This window comes from Sphaeramia orbicularis, chromosome 3 (assembly GCF_902148855.1).
Source record: "Sphaeramia orbicularis chromosome 3, fSphaOr1.1, whole genome shotgun sequence".
NCBI lineage: Eukaryota > Metazoa > Chordata > Actinopteri > Kurtiformes > Apogonidae > Sphaeramia > Sphaeramia orbicularis.
This window is the reverse complement of record NC_043959.1, coordinates 57943558-57971178: the sequence shown is the minus strand read 5'-3', so window position 1 is coordinate 57971178 and position 27621 is coordinate 57943558. Positions and strand designations below refer to the sequence as shown.

Below are 27621 nucleotides of genomic sequence, written 5' to 3'. Positions count from 1 at the left end.
CTTTAGGTCCTTTGAGGTCAAACACAAGGCATCAGAAATGCGGAGAGAGGCCCATTCATGCTTTAAGCATTAATAACAAAGTAATGCATGTAAAAAATCAATTCTGAACGGCACTGGAAGCGAACCCAAAGCTGGACAGCTGCAGTTCCTGTTTTTAAGCGCTGGAAGTTAGATGTGCACTGGTGAAAATGCTTGATTTATTCATTTACAAACTGCATGTCAAGCAAATCAATCTTAAAGTGCAAATGGCCTGAAAGATCTGCTGATGGTTGTGTTGATTTATAATTTCACAAATGAGTCAATATCCTCCCTCTGCACATGTGTGTCACGTGATCTAGGATGTATACAGTAGGCTACAGTGGAGCCTATGAATGCTAAACAAGCTGGATGGTGGTATTAAACAGGGGCAGAGGGGGAGTTTTATGTTTTATTATCATTTCTATTTTTGATTCTTTTTTTTTTTTTTTTTTTTGATTCAATCTTAGCTGGAGTTGGGTTTTAGGAGGGACTGTGTGTGACCTCCAGCTCAGGCCAGTCCCTGCTTATATTTCATTGCATCCTGATTCTCTGACATGTAGAGTTGGATGGGGGAAGGGTAGGAAGAGGAAGAGGGTGTGTGTGTGTGTGTGTGTGTGTGTGTGGTTGGAGGAGGTGGGGGTGAAGAATGCTTGGTATGTGCGGACGACAACAACATAAAAGGCGGAGAGTGTTGTTCCTGGCTGATCGTGCGTCTTCAAATCCGACCAAACGCACTTTACGCACAACCCTACCCTGATCCACACACACCAGGACTCACGGCTCGGCTTTGTGACCAAAAACAACCCGGCAGTGTGAGTTTCTCCTCGGCGTCCACGCAGTGCATTTGCTGTGGAACACCCTGCAGAGGCGGAGATGGTTCGGTCTGTAGTAGGTGGGACTGTGAGCGGTCTGCAGCAGGACGTCGTAGATCAATGAACCGGACCGGAGGGCTGGTCCATCTCCTGCTGTGGATCTGACTGTATAGATGTGTCAGGACCTATGCAGGACCGACGGCTTTACAAGCTTTACTAGTGTTAACCAGCTCGATCACTATGCGGATGCTTTAAATCTAGTGTTTTTTTATTTTATTTTTTTTTAGACTCGTCCGGTTTGATTCCGTCTGCGCTCATCCGCGTTGCGCGTCCTTGGATCGAATTAGGAAATTAAAACCATACTGAGATCTGTAACCTCCAGGACAGGATGATCTTTGCAAATACAGGCAACCCGCTGAAGACAGCCAATCGCAAGCAGGTAGGCCAAAAAAAAAAAAAAAAAAAAAAAAAAAGAAACACACACATATACACACACACATACACACACACGCACACACACATTGTTTTGTTTCTGACTACTTTCTGCTCACGCTTGAGGCAGCCTCTACTAAATCTATTGTAGGCGGAATAATAGCCCCAGATGACATTGGGAAGCCCTTCCTGGTTTTCCTATGGAATATTTGCATAGCCTTCCAAAGCCTCTAATGCCAAATGGATTAGATGATATTAAAGGTAGAGCCAGTGCTGCAGCCAGACGTGTCAAACAGGATGCTGATGGGTTTGACTGGAGAATGAAAGCAGCTGCTGCTGACCGGATCCACTGTGGAACTGGGAAATGTCCATATAACCTTGTTTGCCCTGTCACTCTCTAGTCAATATGCATGACGGCTATTGTAGGTTAATGTATTCCGGGTGAATCCACACATCTCACTGGGGTAATGTAAGCCAGTGTGCTGCATCCTTCATTTTGACCTCTCAGGTGAACACACAGGTAATCCAGAGTAGTGATGGGACTTTTGGTTCTTTGAAGGGAGCTGTTCACTGAAAAGAGTCGTTCAAAAGATTGGCTCTTTTATGTTTTTTTGCATTATTTTGAAACACCAATGAAACACCAATATCTAAAACCGCACCTGTCCAAATCTGTATATATTCAAATCCTTATTGATATATATATATATATATATATATATATATATATATATATATAACCATTTGCACTACATTATCAAACCGTATTTGCACTCTCCTTCAAACACCTTTTAAACACTTTTTTATTCAAATTTATATGACTGTTTGTTTTACATGTATGTGTATGTTTGCTGCTGACAACACTGTGAATTTCCCCATTGTGGGATCAATAAAGGAATATCTTTATCTTATCTTATTTTATCTTTAACCCTTTCATGCATGAATTGTGAGAACCTTAGTCAAGATTATTTTCTTCAGTGTTTTTATTCCTCCTTAGGCATGAAAAGAAACGTGATCACGTTCTTTTTTTCTATGGAGTTTCAAAAATATCCATGCATTTAATTTTCGAAACAAAGAAACGTGTGTGAAACCCAATATCAGAAAGTGATATGAAAACAATGAAATAAAAACATTTTTAATGCTGCTAATCTGATGTCTTCTCACATTTTAACATATTCTAATGCTATTAATTACTCACTTCATGGAGATAATATGCAAAAAAAAACCTTCTTGTCTAACAAATAACAATTGATTTACACTAAAATATGTTAGTGCAGATCAGGTTTATCAAGAACAGCAAAGTTACAGTAATGGTGTGAATGTCAGTGTATGAGATGGTGCATAAGTGTCCACTGTGTTGGCTGATATGGAACTAAAACAACAAAACCCATGAATATACAAGAGAACAGCTGGAGAAGAACTGTCCACTGGAGTGACTTATGCATGAAAGGGTTAATGACTAAATAGGCTACATGTGATGATTGACATTACATTTTAAAGGTGTTTAAATGGCGCGGCTGTAAATATTATCTTAAAAAAAGAATAGTTAGTTCAAATGTGTGGGTAAATACGACATGAGAGGTGACATTAGGCAAATGCTGGAATTTGACAAAAAAAACATCACAGTACATTATGTGGACTAGTCTGTAGTCTAAAAATGAAGAAGAAAATAAAACAGTTTCTAATGAAATAACATTTTATTCTTCTCAATACAAGAACAATAAATGTGTGTGAACATACAGAAAAAAATGCACAAAACACAACAGTGATTGATCACTGCAATTACAGTACTAAACACCTAAAAAAAACTGTAGTGCAAATAAAATACTTCAAGTAACATTGCAGAATACCTGATATCTCTAATGTAAATATCAAAACGATACCACATCAGGAGTTCTCTCACTTCTACTCTGTATATAAAGCCAACGCCTACCCAGTGACGCTAAATTTACAGGCAATCAGACACTCCCTCCTTAAAAAAAAAAAAATTAAAAAATTAAAAAATGAACAGCTCTTTACAAAGACTTGGTTCCCATCATTCATTTCAAAGAGCCGTTCAAAAGATTCGATTCATTTGTGAACGTCACATCACTAATCCAGAGGCTGAACACCTTGACTCACACCTTCTGAGACCTCTTTAACATGGAGGTGGAAGGAGAAGGTGAGATGTTACTGCTGAAGGTGTCATCAATGTCATCTTCATTTGATCATCTTCATCTGCTATACAGTTCCTATAGCAAGAACACAATCAATGCAAAGAACAGTTCTATATGGAGCCATGGTGGAATGGAACTCTCTTCCAGAGCAGATCACTAAAGAACAAACAAAAGCCAGATTTAAAAGACAACTGAAGCAACGTCAAATAACCCAGCATCTGTAAACAATTCAGAAGACATGTAGACATAAACATATGATATTAGCAAATGCATGTACACACACACACACGCGCACACACAATTAGAATTAGGTTTATTTATTTAATGTAATTGCTTAGTTTTTGTTTGTCTGTTTATTTGTTTGTGTTGTTTTTAATTTGATCTTGTTGTATTGTTATTATTGTTAATGTTGTTTTGTTTGACTGTTGAATGTTCTTAAGAAGGAAATATAAGGGTGAATCACATTGTTTTTATCCATCACACTGGAAGAAAAACCCAAGGCACTCTCTTCCAACATTAAAATGCCTTTATTACCACGGCATGGTCATATCTAGACCTTTTTAGGTCTAGATATGACCATGCCATGATAATAATAATAATTTTTCTTCCAGTGTGATAAATACTTTTTGAATCCCTTTTTCCAAAGAGCACCTCGAACAAACTCTTTTTTGGTCCGAGAAGCATTCCTTCCCAAACATTTTCACATTGTTTTTATGTTTGGAAATGGATACTGTATGTCTGTTTGGAATGGGAGGACCCCAGGAAGAGTAGTTGATGTACTGCATCAGCTAATGGGGATCCTAATAAATAAATAAATAAATGAAGACTTGAGTCTGAAATCCTCCCCAGTGGGATTCTGCAGAGGCAGTCAGTGAGTTATCAGTGTAGGTGTAAGATTGAGTCTGCCAAAGAGGTGATGATGTACTGTAGTATCTGCCCTCTAATGGAGTGGGTGGGCCGTCTCTGAGGCCTGACTTGAACCCTTGATGGTTTCCAAAAAGTTAGCGTGGTAATTGCACACCAACAAAAATGTAAGGCCTCTACTTGAAGACATAACAAGCCTAACAGATGTTCCTGCCAGAGCGATCAATTCCCCATATGTGAGGGAAAACTAGCTGCTCCTGTGAAACATTTAACCATCACATGATGGTGTAGAGATATTCTAGTTGGCATGACTGTGATTTTTATCTGTGGCACTTGGAATGAATTGGCCTTTGGTTATGGACAGATGGTGTCATTCTGCCATGCTTTGTCTTTGATCTGATCTGGAGAGGGTTTGGGTGGCTGGGAGCTATTTTAATGAATGAGTAAGGGGAAGGAAATGCATTGCAGGGCAGTGCTGTATGGTTTGGCTCACAAATATGTAGAAAACTGATGAACACAACAGCAGGATGTTGGGAGGGAATGCAGATTTGATCACAAAAAAGGCCCCGATGCTGCAACAGCAAGTATATTTTTGTGATATTCAGTTGGATTGGCAGACAAGATCTGTATTTTTTCCCCACAAAGGCTAAACCTGACTGCCACTGCCACTTGAATTTTGACTCAGATGTGTCACAAAGTAGAAAAACCTCAGTTCTGTTAAGTTCTGTGTGGATCGTCATCATAGGAGGAATGCTCAAATGAAAATGAAGAGATGATGGCATCATTCTGAATTTTTAAAGTGGCTCATGCAAGAAATGTTGAAATTAAATTGTGCCCTCTGCATTTGTGTGGTTCACATCCATAAGATATTCTTGTGATCACTGTTGACCTGGGTTTGAATTGGGTTATCTAGCCCTGGTACATTCCCTAACAGTGGGTTTCCTGTTTGCAGTCTTACCCCATGACTCCGTCCAGTCCCAGCAGCAGCAGCAACAGTAGCAGCACAGGCCTGGAGCAGCTCAGCAAAACCAACCTGTACATCCGCGGCCTGCCTCCTGCCACTACAGACCTGGACCTGGTCAAGCTCTGTCACCAGTGAGTACACACACACAGTAGGAACAGTCACGTAGGTGTGTATACCATAGTAAACTGGAAATCTAGAGCTCCTCACACCTTTGAAGGTCTATCTTAATTTGGAAAATCACAAATGAAAATAAAGTGAGACATTTAGAGGAATTTAAACATTGAGGGATGATTTTTTTTTTTTTTTAGGATTAATTGTTCATTTAAAGATATGATCAAAGTCAGATCAGTCTGTCATAAAGGCTTTTCTCATATTACAAGACAAAAATAAATTAAATGCATGGAATTATTTTGCTTAAAGTTCAACATAGATGAGAATTTTAATTAAAATGTGCTAGAAAGTATGGTCTGTCTGCAGCTTTAGAGAAATGTAAGGCTTCAAAAACACACAATGGTTTAACCATAGTGTACACTGACACATAAAATGCTCCAACCACCATACCTCTATAAACAGACACACACATGGAAAGTTATCGCTCGACTGTGGTATTTGAAGTGGACTGTAAAAATGATTGTTTTGTAAAATGAAAAAAAAACAGACTCATGCAAAAGAGCCTGGAGAACATGTTCGATACTTGATACTATGAGCTAAAGTCAGGGTGGTTAGTGTGGTAGATGCCATAATTAGTGGAGTTTTGTCTCCTCTCTTTCCCTCTGAATCACAAGCATATGGAGAGAGGCATTCACCCATGTAACCAGGAGCAGCAGCAGCAGCAGCTGTTTGTGTCCTGTTTGCTTGTGTTTTGTTCATGTTCCCAATAGTGTTTGCCAGCACAAAGCAGAAATGAAAGTGCTTTTCATAGCAACAAGGTCTGAATGGTGATGTAAGCTATGCATTCAGTCTGTATGGTGTGCATGCTCAGATAGCAGCTCACAGCTGCCACAGTTCAACTTGAGTAAAAAGTCTATTTGCTAAACCGCTGCCTGAAACATTACAATAGGACTAAGAGTGTCTGGTAACATGAATGAAGAATGATGATGTACACACTGAGCCTTGATGAATACCTTCTCCTTTTTCTTCTATTTGTGTCTTTGTCATTTTTCTTTGTACTTCACATATGGCTGAGACCTGCAAGACTAACTGACATTTATACATGAGGTTTACTCTATATCCGAGCCAAAAATAGGTACTGAGGATGTTTGTTTCAATGTTTCCAAAGGGATTTCTTATCTACTTGTTGATTTGTTGCCAGGTATGGCAAGATTCAGTCAGCAAAGGCGATCCTGGACAAGACAACCAACAAATGTAAAGGTCAGTAAGGTTCTTCACCCATTAGACATCATGGAAATCACTGCATGAAATAGTTAAAAAGTGGGTTTACCAAGAGAGATAATATCCTTCTGTTTCAGCTGACATTCACAGAATTTACATACTTAATTATGGCTACTCTATTCTGCACAGTGTTATGATTTTTCATGGCAAACCACAGTGTTGCATTCTGTTTTTCACTGCTTCTCATTCCTTTTCATGAACAACTTGTAGAGACTTGATACATAATCCATCACACTAAGCTTGAAAAGGGAATTCTTCTGCTTTTAGTTTTGTCAGAGTACAGGTTGTTGTGTGGTTTAGGAGCTGAAAGTACAAATTGAAGTGAGAGCTCTTATTAAAAGATACAGAATCAAAAGAACAGTGTGTTGAATTACTCAATGGTAACTCTGGTAGATTTGGCATCTCTGAAGGGTTATTTTCATATCTTTTGGAAATCAGTGGAAATCCATGTCTGACAGGGTTAGAAAAACATTAAATATTGAATGGGGTCCTATCCTAAATTTCATAAATAATGTGACGAAATGTGGGTTAGTATTTGCTTGTTTTGTATTAACACAGAAAAAATACTGACGATTTAATTGTTTTGAAAATAATTTTATTCTGTTGTTGGAGCTCCATAAAGCATAGTAATGATCTGTTATTCATAGTACTAGTCATACAGAAGTGAAAGATGATAAAAGGTTATATCACTAATGTTTAATGACATTAACAGTGAATATTAGTACATACTGCCTGTTACTGTTTATGAGTGTTTAAAGAGTGTAGGAGCTGGTTTCATTTCTCATTTAGTGACTGTTTATGTGAATATTGTTTGGTGAATTGCAGGTTACGGCTTTGTGGACTTCGACAGCCCAGCGGCTGCTTTAAAGGCAGTACATGCTCTGAAAACCAGCGGCATCCAGGCGCAGATGGCCAAGGTGAGTTTTTTTTGCAAGTGTGTGTGTGTGCAGGCGTGTGTTACTTGTGGGTTGTCTCCTCAGGTTGTTTATTCTGTAATGTGTGCATGTGTCTGGTGTGTGTTAGAGAATGACATTAGACTGGTCACATGACCTTAGCTGACAAGCTGTTCTTCCCGTGACCCCATTTACATTCACTGTAGAAACCAGATGTCACATCTCTCTCTGCCAAATAACCAGTCAGCCAGGCAGTGAGTGACACATTACACACAGGACCACCAGCTCCCTCACACACTCGTACATCACCTCGGCTGGGCTACACTGTGAGTTATAACAGCGTTATGACCATTTCACTGATTAAAACGGACCATTCTGAGCTGTGCTTTATCCTCTGTGGCACATTCTAACAATGATGGACTGGTTTTACATGTTCAAAATATTTTTAGATATAATGCAGTGTTCCTCCACCACAGCTGGTATTTGTCTCATAGTGGGAAGTGGAAACTGTCCGGATCATCAGATTTCTGTTCCCAGCCCTGCCTGTGTTGCTGTGCTTAAATACATGGGTGAGAGTTCATTGATGGAGGGTTGTTCTCTGGAGACATACATGTAGCTGCTCTGTTTGGAACAAACACTGCAGAATACAGATTGTGTGTTGCGGTAGCTAGGCTACGCGGCTCTCCTGCTGTTTCCAGGGAAGCCTGTAGTGGTGCTGAGCTGCAGTACAGTGTGTGAGTGTGTGTTTGTGTGTGTGCATATGAGCTTGTTTATGTTTGTTTAACCGTATATCCTCTATTGATCCTTAACCACAGTTTACTTGACTCACTACCACAGTCTAATTTTGACAGCAGACAAAAATGTTTTGTTGCCTAGAGTGTAATAATGGTATAGTTTTGAACATTTGCTTAATATCTAGGTATGAAGTAATGCAGAAGAATTAATCTTTCTAATAACAATGATAAAGAATCCCTATTTCATGTTGATAACCCATGTTAAACCCATCTGCTCAGGAAGGCAGGTGGTCCTGCTGATCTAGCAAATCTGTTAGGTGCTTCTCCACAGATTATCCCCCATAATAACATTTTGTGTACATTTCTAACTTTCCATTTTCCTTTATGTGAGCAGCAACAGGAACAAGACCCTACAAACCTCTATATTTCCAACCTGCCTCTGTCTGTGGATGAGAAGGAGTTAGAAAACATGCTGCAGCCGTTTGGCCAGGTCGTCTCCACACGCATCCTTCGAGACTACAGCGGCAACAGCCGAGGCGTGGGCTTCGCAAGGTCAGTCCCACAGCCATCACAAAAAGGAGGTCTCATTTCCTCTGACCTTAATCACATTTAAAGTAGCTCCAATTAACGTACACCTGTCAGCAGAAAGTTACAATTCAATGTCAGGTGATTTGCAATGACAGTGTTGTTTCTGGTCAAATCACAATACGACAAATAAAATTTTAGTTTTGCACCCGTTACATAAGGATAATTCACCTGAGTTAAAGATGAAAGAGAAATTAAGGCGCTTTTTTGCATCCTTGAGTTTCAAAGTTGGACGTTTGTGCTAGAGTCCATCATGCTGTAACGTATGTAAAAACTAGTGCTGTCAAACGATTAAAATCTTTCATCAGATTAATCACAGGGTTGCTGTGGGTGAATTTTGATTAATCACAATTAAATATCATTCATATTTAATCTGTTTTAATTGGGTTTCATTCTGCATGAGCAAACAGACTCAAGAAAGAAGGGAATATATATGCACTGAACGTATTTGTTGCCAAAGTGCTAGCAGAATCCTTGACTAACGTATGCTTCGCATTAATGTGGTATTTTAAACTGGAAGTGGCTCAGTGAAAAGAAAACTCCTTCCTGCAGAGTGTGTATAATACTTTATGTCGATTGACTGTTCCGTCTTTGGGTTTTTCGTCGTCATATTTCCATCCAGAGGGCCAACGTGCTGTTTAGTGTCTTCCATCTTTCTGGGTTGGTTCTGCTGCCTGTCACTACCAGATCTACTGCCCATTTGTTCATGCGTGACACTAACTCTACTTGGACAAACTGCCCCAAGTGCGTTGGCAAAGATGTTCAGAGTCATTCTGCACTGTAGATGGGTTAATTGCGTAAAATTTTTAATCAGATTAATCATGGTGATGGATTAATCCGTGTTAACTCATTAATTTTGACAGCCCTAGTAAAAAAAAAAAAAAAAAAAAAAAATAGAAGGGTCATACTATTTGAACAATCATTTCTTTACTTGCATGTATTGGTCTTAGTAAATTTGTGGTAGCAAACAGAGTCATCTCTTTTTCCAAGAACCATGTTTATGCGCTTCGTTGTCTCTTCCAATAGTCTGTAAATTAGTATTAGAATATAGAAATGCTTCATTTCCCATGATGGTAAAAATAACCCTAATGAAGCGAACACATTGTGACTGTTAGCTCTTATTCACTTTACACAAAGTCAGGGCTTGTTTTCTTAAAAACCTTAATTATCCATGATTGTTGGTAATTACTGTATAGAATGTGAACTCAAGGGTATTTAGCATTAAAATGTCGAGCAACAGCCCGGTTTAGTTTTAGCATGAAGAACCGAAAGTTCTTTGCTCCAATTTGCGTCATGTCTAACAATAACACTTTGTGTTAAAGTTGCACAGAAGATCCTCACAGTGTGATCGGAGGATGAGTCACGGCTGTTCTTTTTAATCCTTTCCCCTGTTAGGATGGACACCACAGAGCAGTGTAACGCAGTGATTTCCCACTTCAACGGCAAATTTATCAAGATAGCCTCTGGAGCTCTGGGTAGGGAAGAATTTCACCTCTCTTTATGATACAGACAGTGAGGATAGTGATGGATATATACATTATATAATGGCCAGTGTTTGTTTTAGTAACCACTCCTGTGATCTGCCCACAGCTCCGTCGCAGCCTTTGCTGTGTAAGTTTGCAGACAGTCAAAGAAAGAAACATGCTCACAGTGGATTTGTTCCCAATGGACAAACAGGAGATCTGAGATTAGTACGTATCCACCTGTTTTTGGCAGCATATTGTATTGTATTGTTATTTTCTCCGTAGGTGATTTAAGGAAAATTAATATTTGGTTTGTTTTGAAGAAAAACACTTCAAATACTAAAATGCTTATAGTATAAACTCATTAAGACTCAGAATTATGTCATTGTGTGTCCTATTTATATCTTTTAATCTCCTTATAGGGTGCAATGACTCTTACCTATGACCCCTCCTCAGCAGCGATACAGAATGGGTAAGTAAGTTTTAGTGAGTCATCATATCACTGTTTTTTTGGGGGGGGTTTTTTTTTCATCCAACCTCAGAATTAATTTGTGTTATAAAATGCTGTTTCTGTTTAGGTATTACCCCTCTCCGTATCCAGTGTCCAACAGGATAATGACTGTGCAGCCTGCTATGTCTCCGTACATGTCTCCGGTCTCTGCTTACCAGGTACTGCAGAGGATGTCTTTAATGAGTTGCTGTAAAAATGTCCTAGAGCCAGAGTTGGATTTAAATCATCTGTCTGTCTCTGTCCCCCCACCCCCCCATACCCCCTCCCCTCCTTGCTATGTTGAATTAGAAGCTATCAAATGCATATGTGGGTTCCTGCTTGTGTGTGGGTTGTGCAGGTGCTATAGATGCAGGAATAAATGATAAAGCAGGGCTTCCTCAAATGTTGGCGGCACTATGAGTCAGCGGGCGATAATTTATACTTTTTTTGTGTTTGACGATTACACTGGGTTACAAAAAAATGTTTTTTGCAAGTTGTCTAGGTTTTTTCAACTGAATTAGGACCATTTTGCACCGCTAAATCCAAAAATGACATCTGTTTTTCTCAATCAGGTCAGTTTTTTTTGCTAATTTGATTTAGAAAAATTTGATCTTCTCACAAAATTGATTACATTTTTGTGACTTTATCAGTTGATTTTTTTATATAGTTCTCACCCAAAATAGGTTTTAAGAGAAAAAAAATCATTTTCTAACAGGATTCCTGTTAGGTACAATGGTGTATTCACCGCAGATGTAGCAGAATATGTCAGGCTTATTTTTGCAAGATCTTCTAGTCGAAGCCATTTCATTCACCTGTAATATTAAAAAAAAACATTAATCATAAATTGGCAAAAGTAAAATCTTCAGAACTCGTTTCTTGCAAGAAATATGAAAGAATTTGTATCATATGATGTGAAAATGCCCATAAATGTAAGCAAAAATGTTAAAAAGCCAATATGTAGCATAGTTCAGAAAGTTGACCTGATTGAGCAAAATTAATGTGATTTTTGGATTCAGCACACCAAAATTATCCTAAATCAGCTCAAAAAACTTAAACAATAAATTTGTTGTTGACCAGTGTTATGATCATCCAGAAATGTCAATGTGTCTGTGGTGAATTTGGAGGAAAAAAAAAAAGTCTGTATTGCAGCTTTGTTGTCTTTTTATCTGAATATTAGATCCTTACGGTTTGTTTTGTTGCTTCATATCTCAGTCACAAGTTTTGATTCATCCTGTAATGTGCACCAGAAAAGACTTCAGACCTTTGACAAGATCCGTCACATGAAAATAATTTCCCTATGTGGAAGGATCTGCGGGGTCTTGTTTTGCAGTTGTTCAACACACAGAATTCTTTGCCAGATGTTATTCAGATAAATCCTCTAAAGGTTTGGCCTGTTTGAACGCTTTTCCCAACTTCTGGGGAGTTTGTATGAGGTCCAACTGTTAACATCATGCAGTTGCTCAGAAGACACGGCTTTATCTTTGATGGAACGACAGCAAAGTCAGATATCGACGTATTGCCTTACATGCAAAAAAGAGTTTTTAAAGCCAACCCATAGATGCTAAAACACCTTTTCCTTACTATGCACTGGAGGGACATAGCGCTAATCAGGATGTTTGGTACAAAGAGGAAACACAGTACGTCAACAACAGTCCATTTTATAGTTGGTTTCAAGCGAAAGTGAACAACACGAAACAGCATCAACATAAAAAAGCAAATTTGCACACATCATTTATCAAGTGGGCTCATTTTGTAGCTAAAGATGGAACTGTTATCCTTTTTATAATACCACTTGTAGAAAAAAAGTTAAAACCCATTTTATTGTTTGTACTTTTTACACCATAGCCATAACTCAAATTTGAAAAAATTATATCTAAAGAATTTGAAAATGTATTCATTCTGCTGATTATTTAGAAGATTAAGTTTCCAGCCAGCACAAACCGTCTGAAAAACAGTTTTTTATCCCAGGGCCATAATTGCACTGAATACTGCTGGACATTAATTAATTGTGTGGAATGCTGAATGTTGTCCAGAGGATATGATGTTTTATGTCTCTTTTATACTTCTAGTAACACTCTTTCACACTTTTTTTTTATGCTGCTTTTTAGGTATTTATGCTATCAGGGTTTTCTTTTTATATTTTAGTTTTTATACTCTTTTATATACATTATTTATACTTTTTTATGGCACCTAGGACGATTGCACTTTTTAATTTCGTTGTACCTGTACAATGACAATAAAGACATTCTATTCTATTCTATTCAAGTATTAGATTTTCATTATTTTGTGAATATAATTGATATTTATAATTTTAAACATTTGTGAGTTGCTTAAAAGGCCCTGTCCACGTGTTACCAAAAAATACCAATTTTTAATTTTCAAGTTACTTATAATTCAGATATTTGAGTGAAACTTTCAGAAAGTATTGATTTTGTTAATGCATTTTGGGTGATGCATACAATGGTAAAGAGTCGTCCAAGTGTCACTATGGCAGCCTGTCCACATGTTACCACAATCTCATGTCAAAAAAACAGAGATTTTTCAATATTTTACTCCAAAATTTATTTTAAGCATAGCTGAACATAATATCTAAAAGGTTTTGTCCTACTTGATATCAATTTCTGTTGAGAACTGCATGTTTTGATTGTTTGCGTGAAACTAAAACAATAGATGTCCATTTCAAGTCCACATGTTATGGCGCAGTAATTTGACATTTTTCACCTAAAAATTTTATCTCCCCAAATTTAGTTATACATAATGTTTCAGTGCTTATAAATACTTACTCAAATATTTATAATACATGCATTTAAGTTACTCTGCTTACATGACAGAGACTGTTGTTGTTTCCATTTAATCGGACCCACATGCATCCTCTACTGCTTCATAAAACCTAGATTCTAACGTAGTTCCCCTTAACGCCTGCATCTACTTATTTGATCAATGAATTCTGCACTTCATACTTCCTTTGCCTTAAGACAGGTATACACTGTGCAGTTTTATACGTCAAAAAGAGGATGGATGTGACAGAAACCAGTATCTTTGATTGCGGTCATTGGTGCTGTGACATTGCGAGGTTTAAAGACTAAAGATAGAGACAATGTCAGAAATTTAAGACGTTCTATCTCGATAGTACATTTGCTGCTACAAGCTTTGTCTGTGTCAACCAGCTTTTAGGAACACAGCATGAAATGACGCTCTGATCAACATGCCGTGTGTGTATTTGCTTTCTAAATATTCACAACTTGGAAAAAATGAAAGACTGGCATCCCAAATTGTTTTCATCTCCAGAGCTGTGACAGGGTCCACAGACTCATCCACTTCTATTTTGGATTTTTTTTCCAGTACTTAGTAGTAGTCCAGTCCTTCCTTCGCTCCACTGTTCAGACACAAATAGCATGTGCTCATTGTACATATGTAAAGCATATTTTAATTCTAATTCTATATTTATATGAATATTTATACCAAATTTCCTTCTTTTCTCTTTATATTTAATTTTTCAGTCATTTATGGTTTTTCTACCTGTCTTTTTCTCTGCACTAGCTTGTTGTATGTTGCTGCTGTTAACTCCCCATAAATCTTATCTTATCTTATCTTAATATTATTCCTCTTATTATTACAATTCTTTTTTTTTCTTTTTCTTTTTTTATAATTGTATTTTTATCAGGGAGGTCATACATACTCCAGCATTTTACAAGATCTCTGTGATACACACTAGAAAGAAAAGAAACACAAGACATGTTTCAACAGCGATGATCTTCCAACCCCTGCTCTCCTTTACATTTTCCATCATATTTTAAACAGGTTTATATACTACTGAACAGTTGAACAATGGCTGTCATTTCCACTCATCCATCCTTAAAGATCCACATACAATACAATCCACATGATATTTCACTAAGTTACAGCAAATCTGGTCTCCTGGGTCTAATGTATCTAATCCATTTAGTCTACAGTCTCAAAAACTTTTCCATTTCCATTTTTAATGACAATGTTAGTCTTTCCGTAAAATAAACATCATATATAATTTTATACCAATCATCCAATGATTCAAGATTCAAGAGTTTTTATTGTCATATGCACAGCAAAAACAGGTAGTTATACTATGCAATGAAATTCTTATTCTGTTCATCTCCCTAAAAAAAACACAACACACTAAAAATGAATATGAATAGGGGAAACAATAGCACTAATAAAATCAACTATAAAAATTAAAACAATAAAACAATTAAAACCAGCAGTAGAGTGCTCAGTGCAGCCAGCAATAAAGTGTCAATATGAACAATAAGATAACAATAAATAAAAGAAAGCGGGACAGTGAAACAGAGACATCTGCCACGGAGGGCGCCATCTTGGTCCTATGTTGGAGCATCTGGTTTTAACCATTTCCTGGTCAGGGCCCTCTTCCCTCCGACCAGTAATATTCTCATTAGGTATTTGTCTGCTTCAGTTTGAACATTCATTCCCACCCCCAAATACATTGCCAAAAATTCAAATGATACATTAGTATGAAAAATAGTTTCTAAACTCTTATGAATTTCTTGCCAAAAAGATATTTTGGGGCAGCTCCAGAATACATAGTGATGATTGGCTATAGTTGAACCACATGACCTCCAACAATTCGCCCCCACACCTTGATGTTTTTTTTGAACAGGGTAATAAAAAATCTCATTCTACTTTTCCACCCAAATTCCCTCCAGCTGTGTGAATATGTTGTTTTCCATTGTATTGTACAGATATTCTCCCAGTCTTCATCAGATACCACCAGTCCTCCTTCTCTTTCCCATTTATTTTTAATATATTATTACAATTCTATGGATCAGTGCATATTATCATGCAGTCTACTAACACCAAAACTTGTTTTCATTAGATCATGGCTCACAGTATGGTTTGCAATAAAAAAAAAAAACATAATTGCTGACATTTTACAGTGCCTTTTAAAGAAGTAAAATCTAGTACTTCTCTTGTGTACATCATCTGTAAAGAAAACTATAAAGATGACAGTTAAGGCGTTCAAAGCAAGATAAAAAAAAACTAATCTTTCACTGAAATCATGACAAAATGGTTACAGTAATGGAGCTACTGTAATGACACCAGCAAAAACTGGAATGTGGGACATCAAAGGCTGACAGGGTGGTTTCAAAGAGGCTCTGGTGAAGCGCTCCGCACCCCAGGAGGTCATGCCTGTTATCAAGAAAGTCAAGGATTGCTACTTTAAATCCTGTGACGTTAAAAAGAGCACATGAAGGATCTCTAAAACAGAAAATCACATGAAGAGTAGGACCATCTCAGCGGCTGAGGTCACTGACATTGTGTAAAAGCTCCACGGTGCCATGGCAACAGGGTGGACCACGTTGGCCCAAACATGCTCAAGGCTGTGGATATTTTTGGCTCGTCATTGTTGATCATGGTTTTAGCAAAAAGAAGTAATTTCACAATGGATTTATGGATTTATTAAATTGCTGAAATTGGAGTTTGATGCTAGTTTGTTCAAATAAAACTTAGCATTTTTAAGTAAATGACTGCTTTTTTTACGTGTTCGCTCCTCTCTTTTCTCTCTGTTAGGTACAGAGTCATTCTTGGATGGCGCACCAACCATACATCATGCAACACCCGGTAAGAGAACAACAGTACTGTACTTAAAAAAAAAATACATTTATAAACCGCCACATCCTATTCTCTGTTCAGGAAATGGGCGTGTGACGGTGCTTAGGCTACAGCTCTGATCTCACTGTACCGTAGAGTGTTACTTAAATCAGCCTGTTCTGCTGACACAGTTAAACCACCAAAAACTTCCCCATGTGTACGAGGGAGACGTAGATGAGCCCAGTTTATGTATTTACATGCTGTAAGTGTGTGTCTGAGGGTGTTGGGAGAGAGAAATGGAACAACTATAAAGACATTCAGACATTGTCTCCCCCCCAAACACCCCCCCCCTTTTAGATCCAGCAGGAAATGCCTGAAGCAGAGACAGTCTTGTGACTCTTTGACTCTTCCAACAGATGGTTTCCAGTGGAACAAGTGTCTCTGCTGATCTGCCCCCTCCCCCACTTTTTACTTTTTTCCCTAAAGGCATCACGTTTAAAGGAATATACCATACGTAAAAGAACAGATTATGATAAAAGATTTTTTTTTTAAAAGTACTTATCAGCTCAGATAAATATGATCACATGCTTAGAGTTGTAAAAGTTTAATGTTAGATTTCGTGAACGTTCGCATTCACAATATGAGAATCTTTTGTCTTAGTTGTGTGTGACTCATATTGTGTGTGTGTTGAGGCTGACTTTCTGTTTTTACTTTTAGAACACACCCGCTCTTGTCATCTCAGCATATTTATTTTTTAAGCAATTAAACTGTAACTCCTTTTATAGAAATCTATCATGAGACATTTATTTTGGACAAATCTTCTGTTTTCTACTGCAGTCTGCTGTGATGTCGCCCTCTGTGGATCCGTCTATGTCACTGCACCCAACAGCCATGATTACTCAGCAGATGGGCCAGCTGTCACTGGGAAACACTGGAGCGGTGAGTTGAATTCTGGGATCTTCCCCCTCACGTACATATATCACGTATCTGGCCTCATACAGTCATATTCTCTTGAATTTCTCTAATTTTTCCCTTTTGAGAAAACACAAGTCACCTCCACATGCATCGAATGTCCTAAAGTTAAACAAACTAGTCATGGGATTTTCCAGAATGTTGGCACAGGAATAATCAAAACCATAACAATAGCAAAACATAACAACACACACAGTCACTGGAATGAAAGGAAAACGGTTTGACTGGAAATGGAAGCAAAGACAAGCCAAGCAGTCCATGACCACAAGTAAATAATAATAATAATAATAATACTAATAATAATAATAATAATGATGGGAAATAATAATCCAGTCATTATAGTTATTCTAAAGTGCAGCCGGGTGATAATTATGATGATGATGATGATGAAATTCTTTATTCAGTCATCACATAATAACCAGTGTCAACAACAGCACTTCAAACATTACAAACATTACCAACAGGTTATGACTGAAAAGGCACAGGCAGAAGCAAAATGCTTATATTAATGCCTGTCCTACAGAACAAATTCAGCTACCCAGCATCCAATATAGGAAAAAGAAAAAAACAAACAACAAAAAAACAATGTATCCAGGCAAACAAATAAGCGAAACAAAAAAAGGTGAAAATAAACCAGAGAAATAGAAAACTTAACCACCGAATTAATGGTAATTTAATGTAGACTCAAAAATAAATAATTTACCTATTACTTGTAATTATCATTTTTTTGTTTACATTGTCGAATAAAGCACAAATGTTTCTACATTATCTTATCTTATTCCCGTATATTCACATGTAGAAAAAGCATTCAATCATTATAATTACTTTCTATTGTATGTTTTACCTCTATATTTCTGAGATGTTCCACTGTTTCAACAATACTTAGGACTAATGATGAAAGCGTAGCGTCTATTTAGGTGAAGCTTCATTCTCCTGAGTCATTGTGAACCAATGGTATCGGTTCCTTGACATCATCAAACGGTCTCTTAATGTTTGCAACAGTTAATCTTGTGGTTCAGCAAAGTTGATTTCTTAGCCCTGATAAGAGAGTTGTTGCATGTCTTTGTTTTTTTTCTTTAAAGTTTTTTTTTATTGAATTTTTATATTGTAACAATCATAACTATATAATTGAATGTACATAAAATATAACATAGTTATGTATGAGTCCCAACGCTGATCCACATCATACTCCAACAAAAATATGTATACGCACACATCCAAAACGAATACATAAAATAAAATTTATTAACCCTTTCATGGATGAATTAGGAGAACCTTCGTTGAGATTTTTTTCCTGAGTATTTTTATTCCTCTTTAGACATGAAAAAAAAACAACAGGATTGAAATTTTTTTATGAACCTATTTTTCATGGAGTTACAAAAATGTCCACTGAGCTGGACACTGTGCGTTTAATTTTTGAAGCAAAGAAACATGTATTTAAAGCCCACCATCAGAAAGTGATATACTGTGTGAAAAGTATGAAATAAAAACATTTTTCATGCGGCTAATCTGATGTTTTCTAACATTTTAACATACTTTAATGCCAGTAATGCTAATTATTACTCACTTGATGGAGATAATATTCAAAAAGGACAACCTTTTTGATCAAGAAAACTTTTAAATTACACTCTGATAACAATTAGAGAGAGATTGGGGGGAGGAGTATGTAAGTTTTTACTTCTTCCTACTCCTTTTCGAGTATGTATAATTTCATTTCATTTATTTTATTTATCTTACTTTTTTTTTTTTTTTTTGACTTATCAACCTTTTATGTACCAGTGCTTATATTTTGTTGGTTGATTTTTGTTTTGATTTCACTGTCTACATGTTCGAAATAAAGATTTCAATCAATCAATCAAAATTAGCAATTGATTTACACTAAAACATGTTACTGCAGATCAGGTTTATCAAGAACTGCAAAGTTACAGTAATGGTATGAATTGCAGTGTTTGAGATGGTCCGTAAGTGCCCACTGTGTATGCAACTAAAACAACCAAACCCATGAATAAACAAGAGAACAGCTGTAGAATAGCTGTCCACTGTACTGACCAGTGTGCATGAAAGGGTTAATTTCAGAAGCCACATACAACCTGATTTGATGTCAAGTGGGCCGGAGCGGTAAAATAATAAACATAAAAACCTATAAATAACTACTGTTTTAGTGTGGAAAAAAAGTAAAAATACATTATGAAAATATGTACAACCTGAAATTTCTTCAAAAAAATAAGTGTAATTTCAACAATATCATATGTCATCTTATTATTAACTCAACCTTCAGATCACAGTGGATCTACAAATACACAAAACATTTAGTAACAGGCAGAATATTGGTAAATTTGCACTTATTTTTCTTGAGAAATTTCAGGTTCATTTTTTTCAGGTTTTTCATATTTTGTTGTGAAAAATGTAAATATTTTCATAATGTAATTTTACTTTTTTCCCCACATTAAACTAAAGCAGTGGTTCTCAATCTTTTTCTGTCGGGCCCCCCTTTAGAGCACGAAAAATCTCCAAGCCCCCCCCAACCCCAACAACATTGTACCTGTGGTGCAATTATTACTTTTATTGAAAGAAACATCAATATCATTAGAATACTTTTTGCTTTTCCTTGAATAATTTGTTGTGCAAATTAAAAATAACGTAGATTTTTGATTGAACAATACAAATGAACTCAACAAGACTGCTCCCTGAGACATTATTTTTCCAATTAGAAATAGGAAATGTGTAATTATCTTACAAATATGACAAAAAGATAATTTTTTTTATACAACAAACACATTTTGGTAACAAAGATGAACATTTTAACAATATCAGTGGCTGCAATGAGCCTGTTTACGTTGCACATCTCAGAACATCAAAGTGCAAACTGTACAAACTGTGCAAAAACAGAAACATTGCACATTTTCTTTTCCAGTCCAGTCCTTGTCCACTCTCCAAACCTAAACTCTGTGTCTAGTCTAGTGACAGATCACCATGGCAGTAGATTTGTTTGTTGTACGTCCCTAAAATGAGTCCATTGTGCTCCAATGATGAAACATTAGTTGCACCTGCTACATGTTCGAACCTGAAGAAAAAATAAACACCTAGGAATGATCCCATGCCCCCCCTGGCAAGCCTTCGCGCACCCCCAGGGGGGCCCACCCCACATTTTGAGAAACACTGAACTAAAGAGAAAATTTGAAGTTGTCATTACTTATAAGTTATTATGTTGTTATTTTACTTAATATCACATTGGACTTTTGAATTAAAAACGAGTCTGACACCCTTGATGTTTAATTCTTCTTGGTAATTCTTCTCAGTTCAACTGGACTGGAAACGTTTCCAAAAAAGAGCTAAACCAGTCCAGTTGAACCGAGAAGAACTACCAAGAAGAATGATGACCTGGGTAAATGAGAACATACACAGACATCTTGATATTTAATGTTGTCTGTGTCATTTTTTGCACAGATTCATCTTTTTTCAGTTTTCGGTTTGGTTTTGGCCTGCGAGCCGTATGTTTGACACCCCTGCTTCAGAGGAATAAGCAGTTCAGAAAAAGAACAAGTGAATAAAGTTGCATTTCTCTGTTTTTCAGTACATTGCTGCCAACCCTGGTGTCCAAGGAGCGTACATGCCTCAGTATCCTCCCATGCAGGCAGCACCTGTAAGTTTGCATTTTCTCCTCCATTCATCTTGTTTTTTCTTCTATGTTTGATATATTTTAAAGTAATTATTGTTTTATAAATCCACAGCAGCTTCCATTCATGGGGCTTTGAGTTCTTACTGAAGTGTTTGTCCTCCAAAACTATCAATTATGTCACTGCAAACACAAGGAAGGTTGTCATTATCAAGTTCTAAATGGGAGATGCTGTTTTTGCTTTTCAGGAAAATGGCACGCCACAGCAAGTGGATTCTTCCAACAACTCATCTCCTTACAGTCAACTCAGCAAGTAATCAGAGGTACGCTTCAGGAAATGGGAGCACGTTGATTCATTCAGCAGCTGCTGTTCCACCCTCTAATATCCCATCCTTCATATATTATTTATTAGTACAACTATGGGCTGAAAGTATCTTTGAAGTAAGAATCTTATAAATGTCGGCATTTTACCAGTAAGAGGTAAAAATGTTAACAAGTCATTTTATATAAAAGGATTTTTACAGTAATCTGTCACATTTGGAGACGTAAATGTACATTAATTTGAATTCAACTGCTTTCATTTCATCATCTCTCAAGGACTTTTTAGAGTGTCCTGACAGTTTATTTGAAGAACACAAATACATATAAAAATGGAAGAAAGGAACCATTATTCTTTCATATAACGTGACAATGAATAACTAATTCTTTAGTGTCTCTCATATTGATGTACATATTCTTGAGTGTTTTTATATTATATTTTCTAGGCCTGTAACGGTACACGTACCTAACCGAACCGTTTCGGTACGCACCTGTTCAGTTCGGTACACAGCTGTACCGAAACGGCACAGCATGATGAGAAAAAGAAAAAGGAATGAAAGACACCGTTCGATGCGGAACTTTAAATCCGTGCAAGTTTCACATGGACATATTGAAGGACGCACACATTGACCCGAAATATGAAATAGCAGCTGATATAAGGTTAAAAAAAACAACAAATATGATGTGAACCTGGAAGGAAGAGACTGCAGACCCTCCACCATCAGTCCAGTCCAGTTTGGATCAGTTCAGGTTTAGGTGAAAGACAACAACGAGGAAAGAGACGGTAATAAGACAACGTTGTTTGGCCCCTAGGAACTACGGTAGTTCTAAAACACTGACACTAGCTCTGTCTGTCTGTCTGTCTGTCACGCACGCTGTATAATAGAGGAATAAATAGAACATTGAAAGTATGTAAAGTTTCACTTTCGTTTCACGACAGCGTTCGTTACGTTAGTTATGGACCGCACCCCCAGGTATGTAACTGCGTGCCCCCCCTACCCCCAGGTTCCAACAAAAAAAATAATAAAAAATCCCCCATGCACACAGGCACACACAAATACACACAGTGTCCTAAACAGTTTGTTCTCTGTCCTAAAATAAATAATCTGGTTCATTGTGTTGTCAGTGTTTCTCTTCAGTTTGTTTCAACAGAATACCAGTTTACCCTCTTGTTAATGTTGCACTTCATGTGGAATTTTTTTGTTATTTTTATGCAGAATGTGAACTGACAGAACTGTGATTAGATTTTTCTTGTTTGTTCGAAACTACCTTTCAAGGAAAAGTGCAATACTAATGTTTAAAATACATTTAGTAATATTAATAATTTATTTTATTTTCTATTTGATTTGTAGCAGCAGAATTATATTATTCCTGTTTTTCTATATTCTATTGTCTCCAAAAATTGGGGGGAAAATGTTAAAAAAATTCATAAATGCATTAATAGACATCTTTCTTCTCTTACCGAACCAAAAAAAAAACTGAACCGTGGCTTTGAGAACCGAAGACGTACCGAACCGAAAATTTTGTGTACCGTTACAGGCCTAATATTTTCTCTTTTTGTTGTATCTAGCCGAGAACTACCTCTAAGAAAAATGTCGTTATATGCACATGACAATGGACATTCTTGAATCTTGAATACGTTCGCTGAATGTACAGCAGCTGTGTGTCATAATTACATGACATGATTTGACATGTTGAGAATATTTTAAGCTTGAGGGTGGATTCAAGTCTGACTTTTTTAATATCAGCCTTCTCTAATATAACATTTGTAATTCTTTCTAAAAGCAGTTCACATAGATAAGTACGTAAATCTGAAATATAAATGTATGCAGTTTTTAGTTCTTAATTAAATATAAACTCATCTACATTTATAAGGATCAACAAGCAGATATTCCTAAAGTCAATTAATTTCATATAGCATGATTTTATTATATGTATGTATTTGAGGTTAAAACTAAATTAACGCCTACAGACACTATTGTTCATTAATGTTTACCTTCCACTAATGTCCATAGTGTATTTTCAGATGTTCGTGCTTTTTTAACTAAATACAGGATTGACTGTTTTAATCTTTATGTCAAAACTGTAAATATTCAGTCTTATCTTAAAGGCCCAGTGTGCAAGGTTTAGAAAGATCTAATGCAGAAATGTAAAATAACTGTCATAATTATGTTTATAGGGGCGTATAATCGCACATTAGCAAGAAGTATTGTATTTTGTTATCTTAGAGTGAGCTATTTATATCTACATTAGGAGTGGGTGGTTGCTTCAGTACCTCAAGATGGACTTTTCTTCCATTTTATAGCAAGCATTTAGGTGTATTATGGTCCATTATGCTTTTATTTAACCCTTGTGTGGTGTTCATATTTTTTTTAGTCAGCCAGTGCTTTGAACCTGCTGGATTTGTTGGTTTTTAATTCAATGTAATCAAACAATTTTATGTTAAAATACTCAACAGATGTTTACTTCATCCTCATTAGAAGCAACATAAAAGGCATATATGTTTAATATTTGCTCTTAAAATTAAAGTGGTACTTGTTTTTTGTTTGTTTTAATAAAATGTAATATTATCAAGATGTGAGGAAAAAAATTAATTCAAAAATAATTACTTATCATTCTTCTTTAACCCTTTCATGCACACTGGTCACTACAGTGGACAGCTGTTCAAAAGTGTTCTCTTGTATATTCAAGGATTTGGTTGTTTTAGTTCCATATCAGCCAACACAGTGGACGCTTATGCATCATCCCATACACTGACATTCATACCACTACTGTAACTTTGCTGGTCTAGATAAACCTGATCTGCAGTAAGATGTTTGAGAGTAAAAAAACTGCTAATTGTTATTAGACTGTAATTAACAAGTTTTTTTTTTTTTGCATATTATCTCCATGCAGGTATGTTAAAATGTGAGAAAACATCAGATTAGCAGCATTAAAAATGTTTTTATTTCAAAGTTTTGGCACAGTATATCAATAAATACATGTTTCTTTGGTTCTAAAACTAAATGCATGGTGTCCAGCTGAGTGGACATTTTTGTCTCTCCATAAAAATAGGCTAACAAAAATCAATAGAATTATTATTTTTATGCCTAAAGAGGGATAAAAACACTAAGGAAAAAAATCGTGATTAAGGTTCTCATAATTCATGCATGAAAGGGTTAAAAAAAAAAAAATGAAAACGGGTCCCACAGACCCAAACACCATACAAGGGTTAAACAAAAGACTAAAGTCCAGAGTAAACATTAGGAGCGTTTTCATATTTTATTAAGTTTTGCATTAGTTCATTGGAAACACCAACAAAAAATAATAATAACATAATTTTTGCAAAAAATTATGTTGTAGGAAACATTTATTCTTCTGATCAGCTGAGTCTTTCATGTTAAACAGCTACAGAGAGCTCTACTTCTTCTACTGTGTTTACTAGAGCCTCACGAAACGTATCCTACACCATGACCTTCCCAGTTTATTCCCTCCAGCCCAGTCTATGCAAACACTACAATTTTATATTTTCTTTTATGAGATGAAAACACGGCTCCTGACCTTAGTGAAGAACTTTCACTTTTACCTTGTGGCCACCTTAAGTGTGGTGAACTGGGTATTTTGTAGTTACAGTCTGCAGTTTCACCACTAGATATCACTAAATATCACACACTGAACCTTTAATCCTCCACCTTAAGTGAGATAGTGGTTATTTCACATCACACTGGACCTAAGGGGACAGTACCACTGGTCTGCATGGAAAATGCTTCCAGAATAAAAGTAATGAAATTTTACCACATCAGAGTCACTGATAAAGAAAAATCAAGTCAAAAATGCTGGTTGGCTGAAGTTTCTAAGAATACAGCCTTGGGTCAAAATGTGAAATTCAAGAATTAACAAGAGAATGGGTTTGACTCAAAAGGAATATTTGTGTCAGAGCTACAAGATCTACTTCAAAACACTGTCTGCACATTAGGATACATTCACTTTACAGGTTCTATTTAGTGGAAGATTTATAAAAGTATTATATAAATGTACATAAACCAATATATGTGTGTAATAACACTTTATCATATACCTTGAAAACATCAGCAAACCGGCACTTTTGTCATTTATTTTCCAATTAATCTTATTAAAATACGTGTCATTTTGCACATTTAATGTCTGAAGCAAATCATTTCTAAAAAATTGTAGACCAGTGTAATAGAACTGCTGTGTGTATAATGTTGTTGATGTTAGTTATTAGCTTATATATATGTATCTATTTGGTGTGTTTTCATTTTTCAGGCTTTCTTACGTCTTCATGAGCCAGAGGGCAGGTGGGAAGTTGCTGATGACGCCACAGTGATAACAGTCACGGCCTTCTCCGATTGGACCAGACAACTTGAACTTTTTGCACAGCCCCAACTTTTGAGGTGGAAAATGAGGACAGTGTAAATGGACTAGAGCAGTTGGCAAATCATCCGGGAAAAAAAAGAAAAGAAAAGAAAAAACAAGATTTATTTTGATAAAAAAAAAAAAAAAAACATCACGCTCAACTTTTTCTCTTTTTTCAAGGATTCTCAAAAAAAATGCCAGAGGACATTCTGCCATCGCCCCAACAATTATGTGATATAAAAATGCATGAAAATGAGATATTTTCCCCCCTATTGTTTCTATGGTTTTATAGTTATTTTCCTTGTGATATTTGAAAAATCTTGCAAAATCTTATTTGCACTGAAGTTGAAAGTGTCAGAAAAGCTTCATTTTGTTTTTCGAGTTGTCATGAAACACCTTAAAGTAATGGTTCAACTGCACATGACAACTGTTACAGGTGGCTTTCATTACAAAATTTATTATTGGAAAAGGTGCCTTCCTTACATCACATTCTCCAATATTTTTCATTGAACTTGATCAGGTGACGTGTCTATCTGACTGATCCAATAATGTGTGCGTGTGAAATCATGGAGATTCCCAGTGGGTGTTTCGCTATCTAGTCTCCTGGTAGCAATAAAGAAAAACGAGAGTCCCAGGGCAATACAGAAAAAAAGAACGGCGATAAACTCAGAGCAAGCTAATTCCTTATTTTCCTCTGTCCTCTTTTTTTAAACTTCAAGACAAGACATGAAACAAGAGCTGTACTTTTATGAAATTACAAGTTTTACACCGAACGGGCATCTTTAAGGAGGATTTTTTTTCTCTTGTGGTCAGTTTGACCAATGATCTACCTCATGATTCTGGGTCTGCTGGTGCTGTGGGGTTTGCAGGTAAAGCCCTTTCACCATAGACAGCGCAGAACAGTAGCCACGCTCAGGAGCTGGCTATATAGGACTTCTTTCATATGTTTCCCACATGCAGCATTTCTCTTCCTGATTTTCAAGCAGACGTCGTGCTTTGCCTCATCTTTATTCGTCCTCTCTTCCTTTTGGGTGGTTTTTTTTTCCCTCTCTTCAAAGTTCTTTAGTTGTGATGCTTTATTTTTAGAAACTAATAGTGAAACATCTTCTTGCTTTTTCTTAATTTAGTTGGTTTACAATGTGCTTAACCCAAACGAGCGCAAACTTACACGCGTTCATTTGATGCTTTTTTTTTCTGCCTTTGCCATTTTAGCCAGATTTTAGATGACACACCACTGTCCCTTATCTGTTTCATCTTTCAAAAAAAAAAAAAAAGACTCAAAGTCTCTCTACAGATACACTTCTGCTTCTGGGAAACTCTCCAAAAAAAAAAAAAAAAAAAAAAAAAAAAAGACTAAAATTGAAATAAACCTAAATTTTAGTCACTTGGTTTTACAGCCACCTGATAAATGCCAAACAAATGTACTGTTTGGAAAAATGGAACAGTAACTGAAACAATATGTAAGAAGTACTTAAAGAGCAACAGTAGTTCATTTAATACACATAATTGGTCAAGTCACATGAGAAGTGATGCCTGACAAATAAAGCTTGTGATTAAACACGCGACTTGTAAATGAATTTATATTCAGGGCCAAAAATGGAAAATAAGAGACTTTTATTTTTTTGTTTGTTCTTAAATCTGACCATTTCTTTTGTAAAAACTCTAATATTAGACCTTGTCAAAACACGGTCAACGCTAAAAGGTTGTGGTGCTTTACCCAATCAGTTGTACTGTGGCTTTAAATGCCCACAATAGGACACAGACAGTACAAGCCAGACCTGTAAAGCACTGTTTTCCCCTTTTAAGCATGTATTGCTAAATGAAAAAAAGAAAAAAAAAAAAAATCTTACGTACATGTTCTCCTCATTACTTCCCCTGTCATGTTCAACTGATTCTCAAACAATCCTCTCCTCGCTCTATCCTTTGAAAACATTGAAATAAAAACAGTGCTGAATAAAAGGCTCTTCTCTTTCTCA

At 36.4% G+C, this 27621-nt stretch overlaps 1 protein-coding gene across 1 annotated transcript; it reads left to right on the top strand.

Annotated features, from left to right (window-relative positions):
• Positions 1-734: 734 nt before the first annotated feature.
• rbms1a (RNA binding motif, single stranded interacting protein 1a) lies at positions 735-27621 on the top strand. Its single transcript, XM_030129439.1, has 14 exons — positions 735-1269; positions 5232-5374; positions 6556-6614; positions 7461-7552; positions 8657-8814; positions 10243-10322; positions 10438-10538; positions 10733-10782; positions 10889-10979; positions 16363-16413; positions 17221-17322; positions 20930-20998; positions 21220-21294; positions 25556-27621. Exons 1-13 carry the CDS (start codon positions 1219-1221, stop codon positions 21286-21288), a joined length of 1116 nt encoding a protein of 371 aa, XP_029985299.1. The 5' UTR covers positions 735-1218; the 3' UTR covers positions 21289-21294; positions 25556-27621.

Bases quoted from the DNA above. Each gene is read 5' to 3' on its own strand.
- rbms1a (XM_030129439.1), top strand. From the start codon at position 1,219: ATGATCTTTGCAAATACAGGCAACCCGCTGAAGACAGCCAATCGCAAG. The intron at 7,553-8,656 runs GTGAGTTTTTTT...TTATGTGAGCAG, and splicing joins TCCAGGCGCAGATGGCCAAG to CAACAGGAACAAGACCCTAC. The intron at 10,539-10,732 runs GTACGTATCCAC...ATCTCCTTATAG, and splicing joins AAACAGGAGATCTGAGATTA to GGTGCAATGACTCTTACCTA.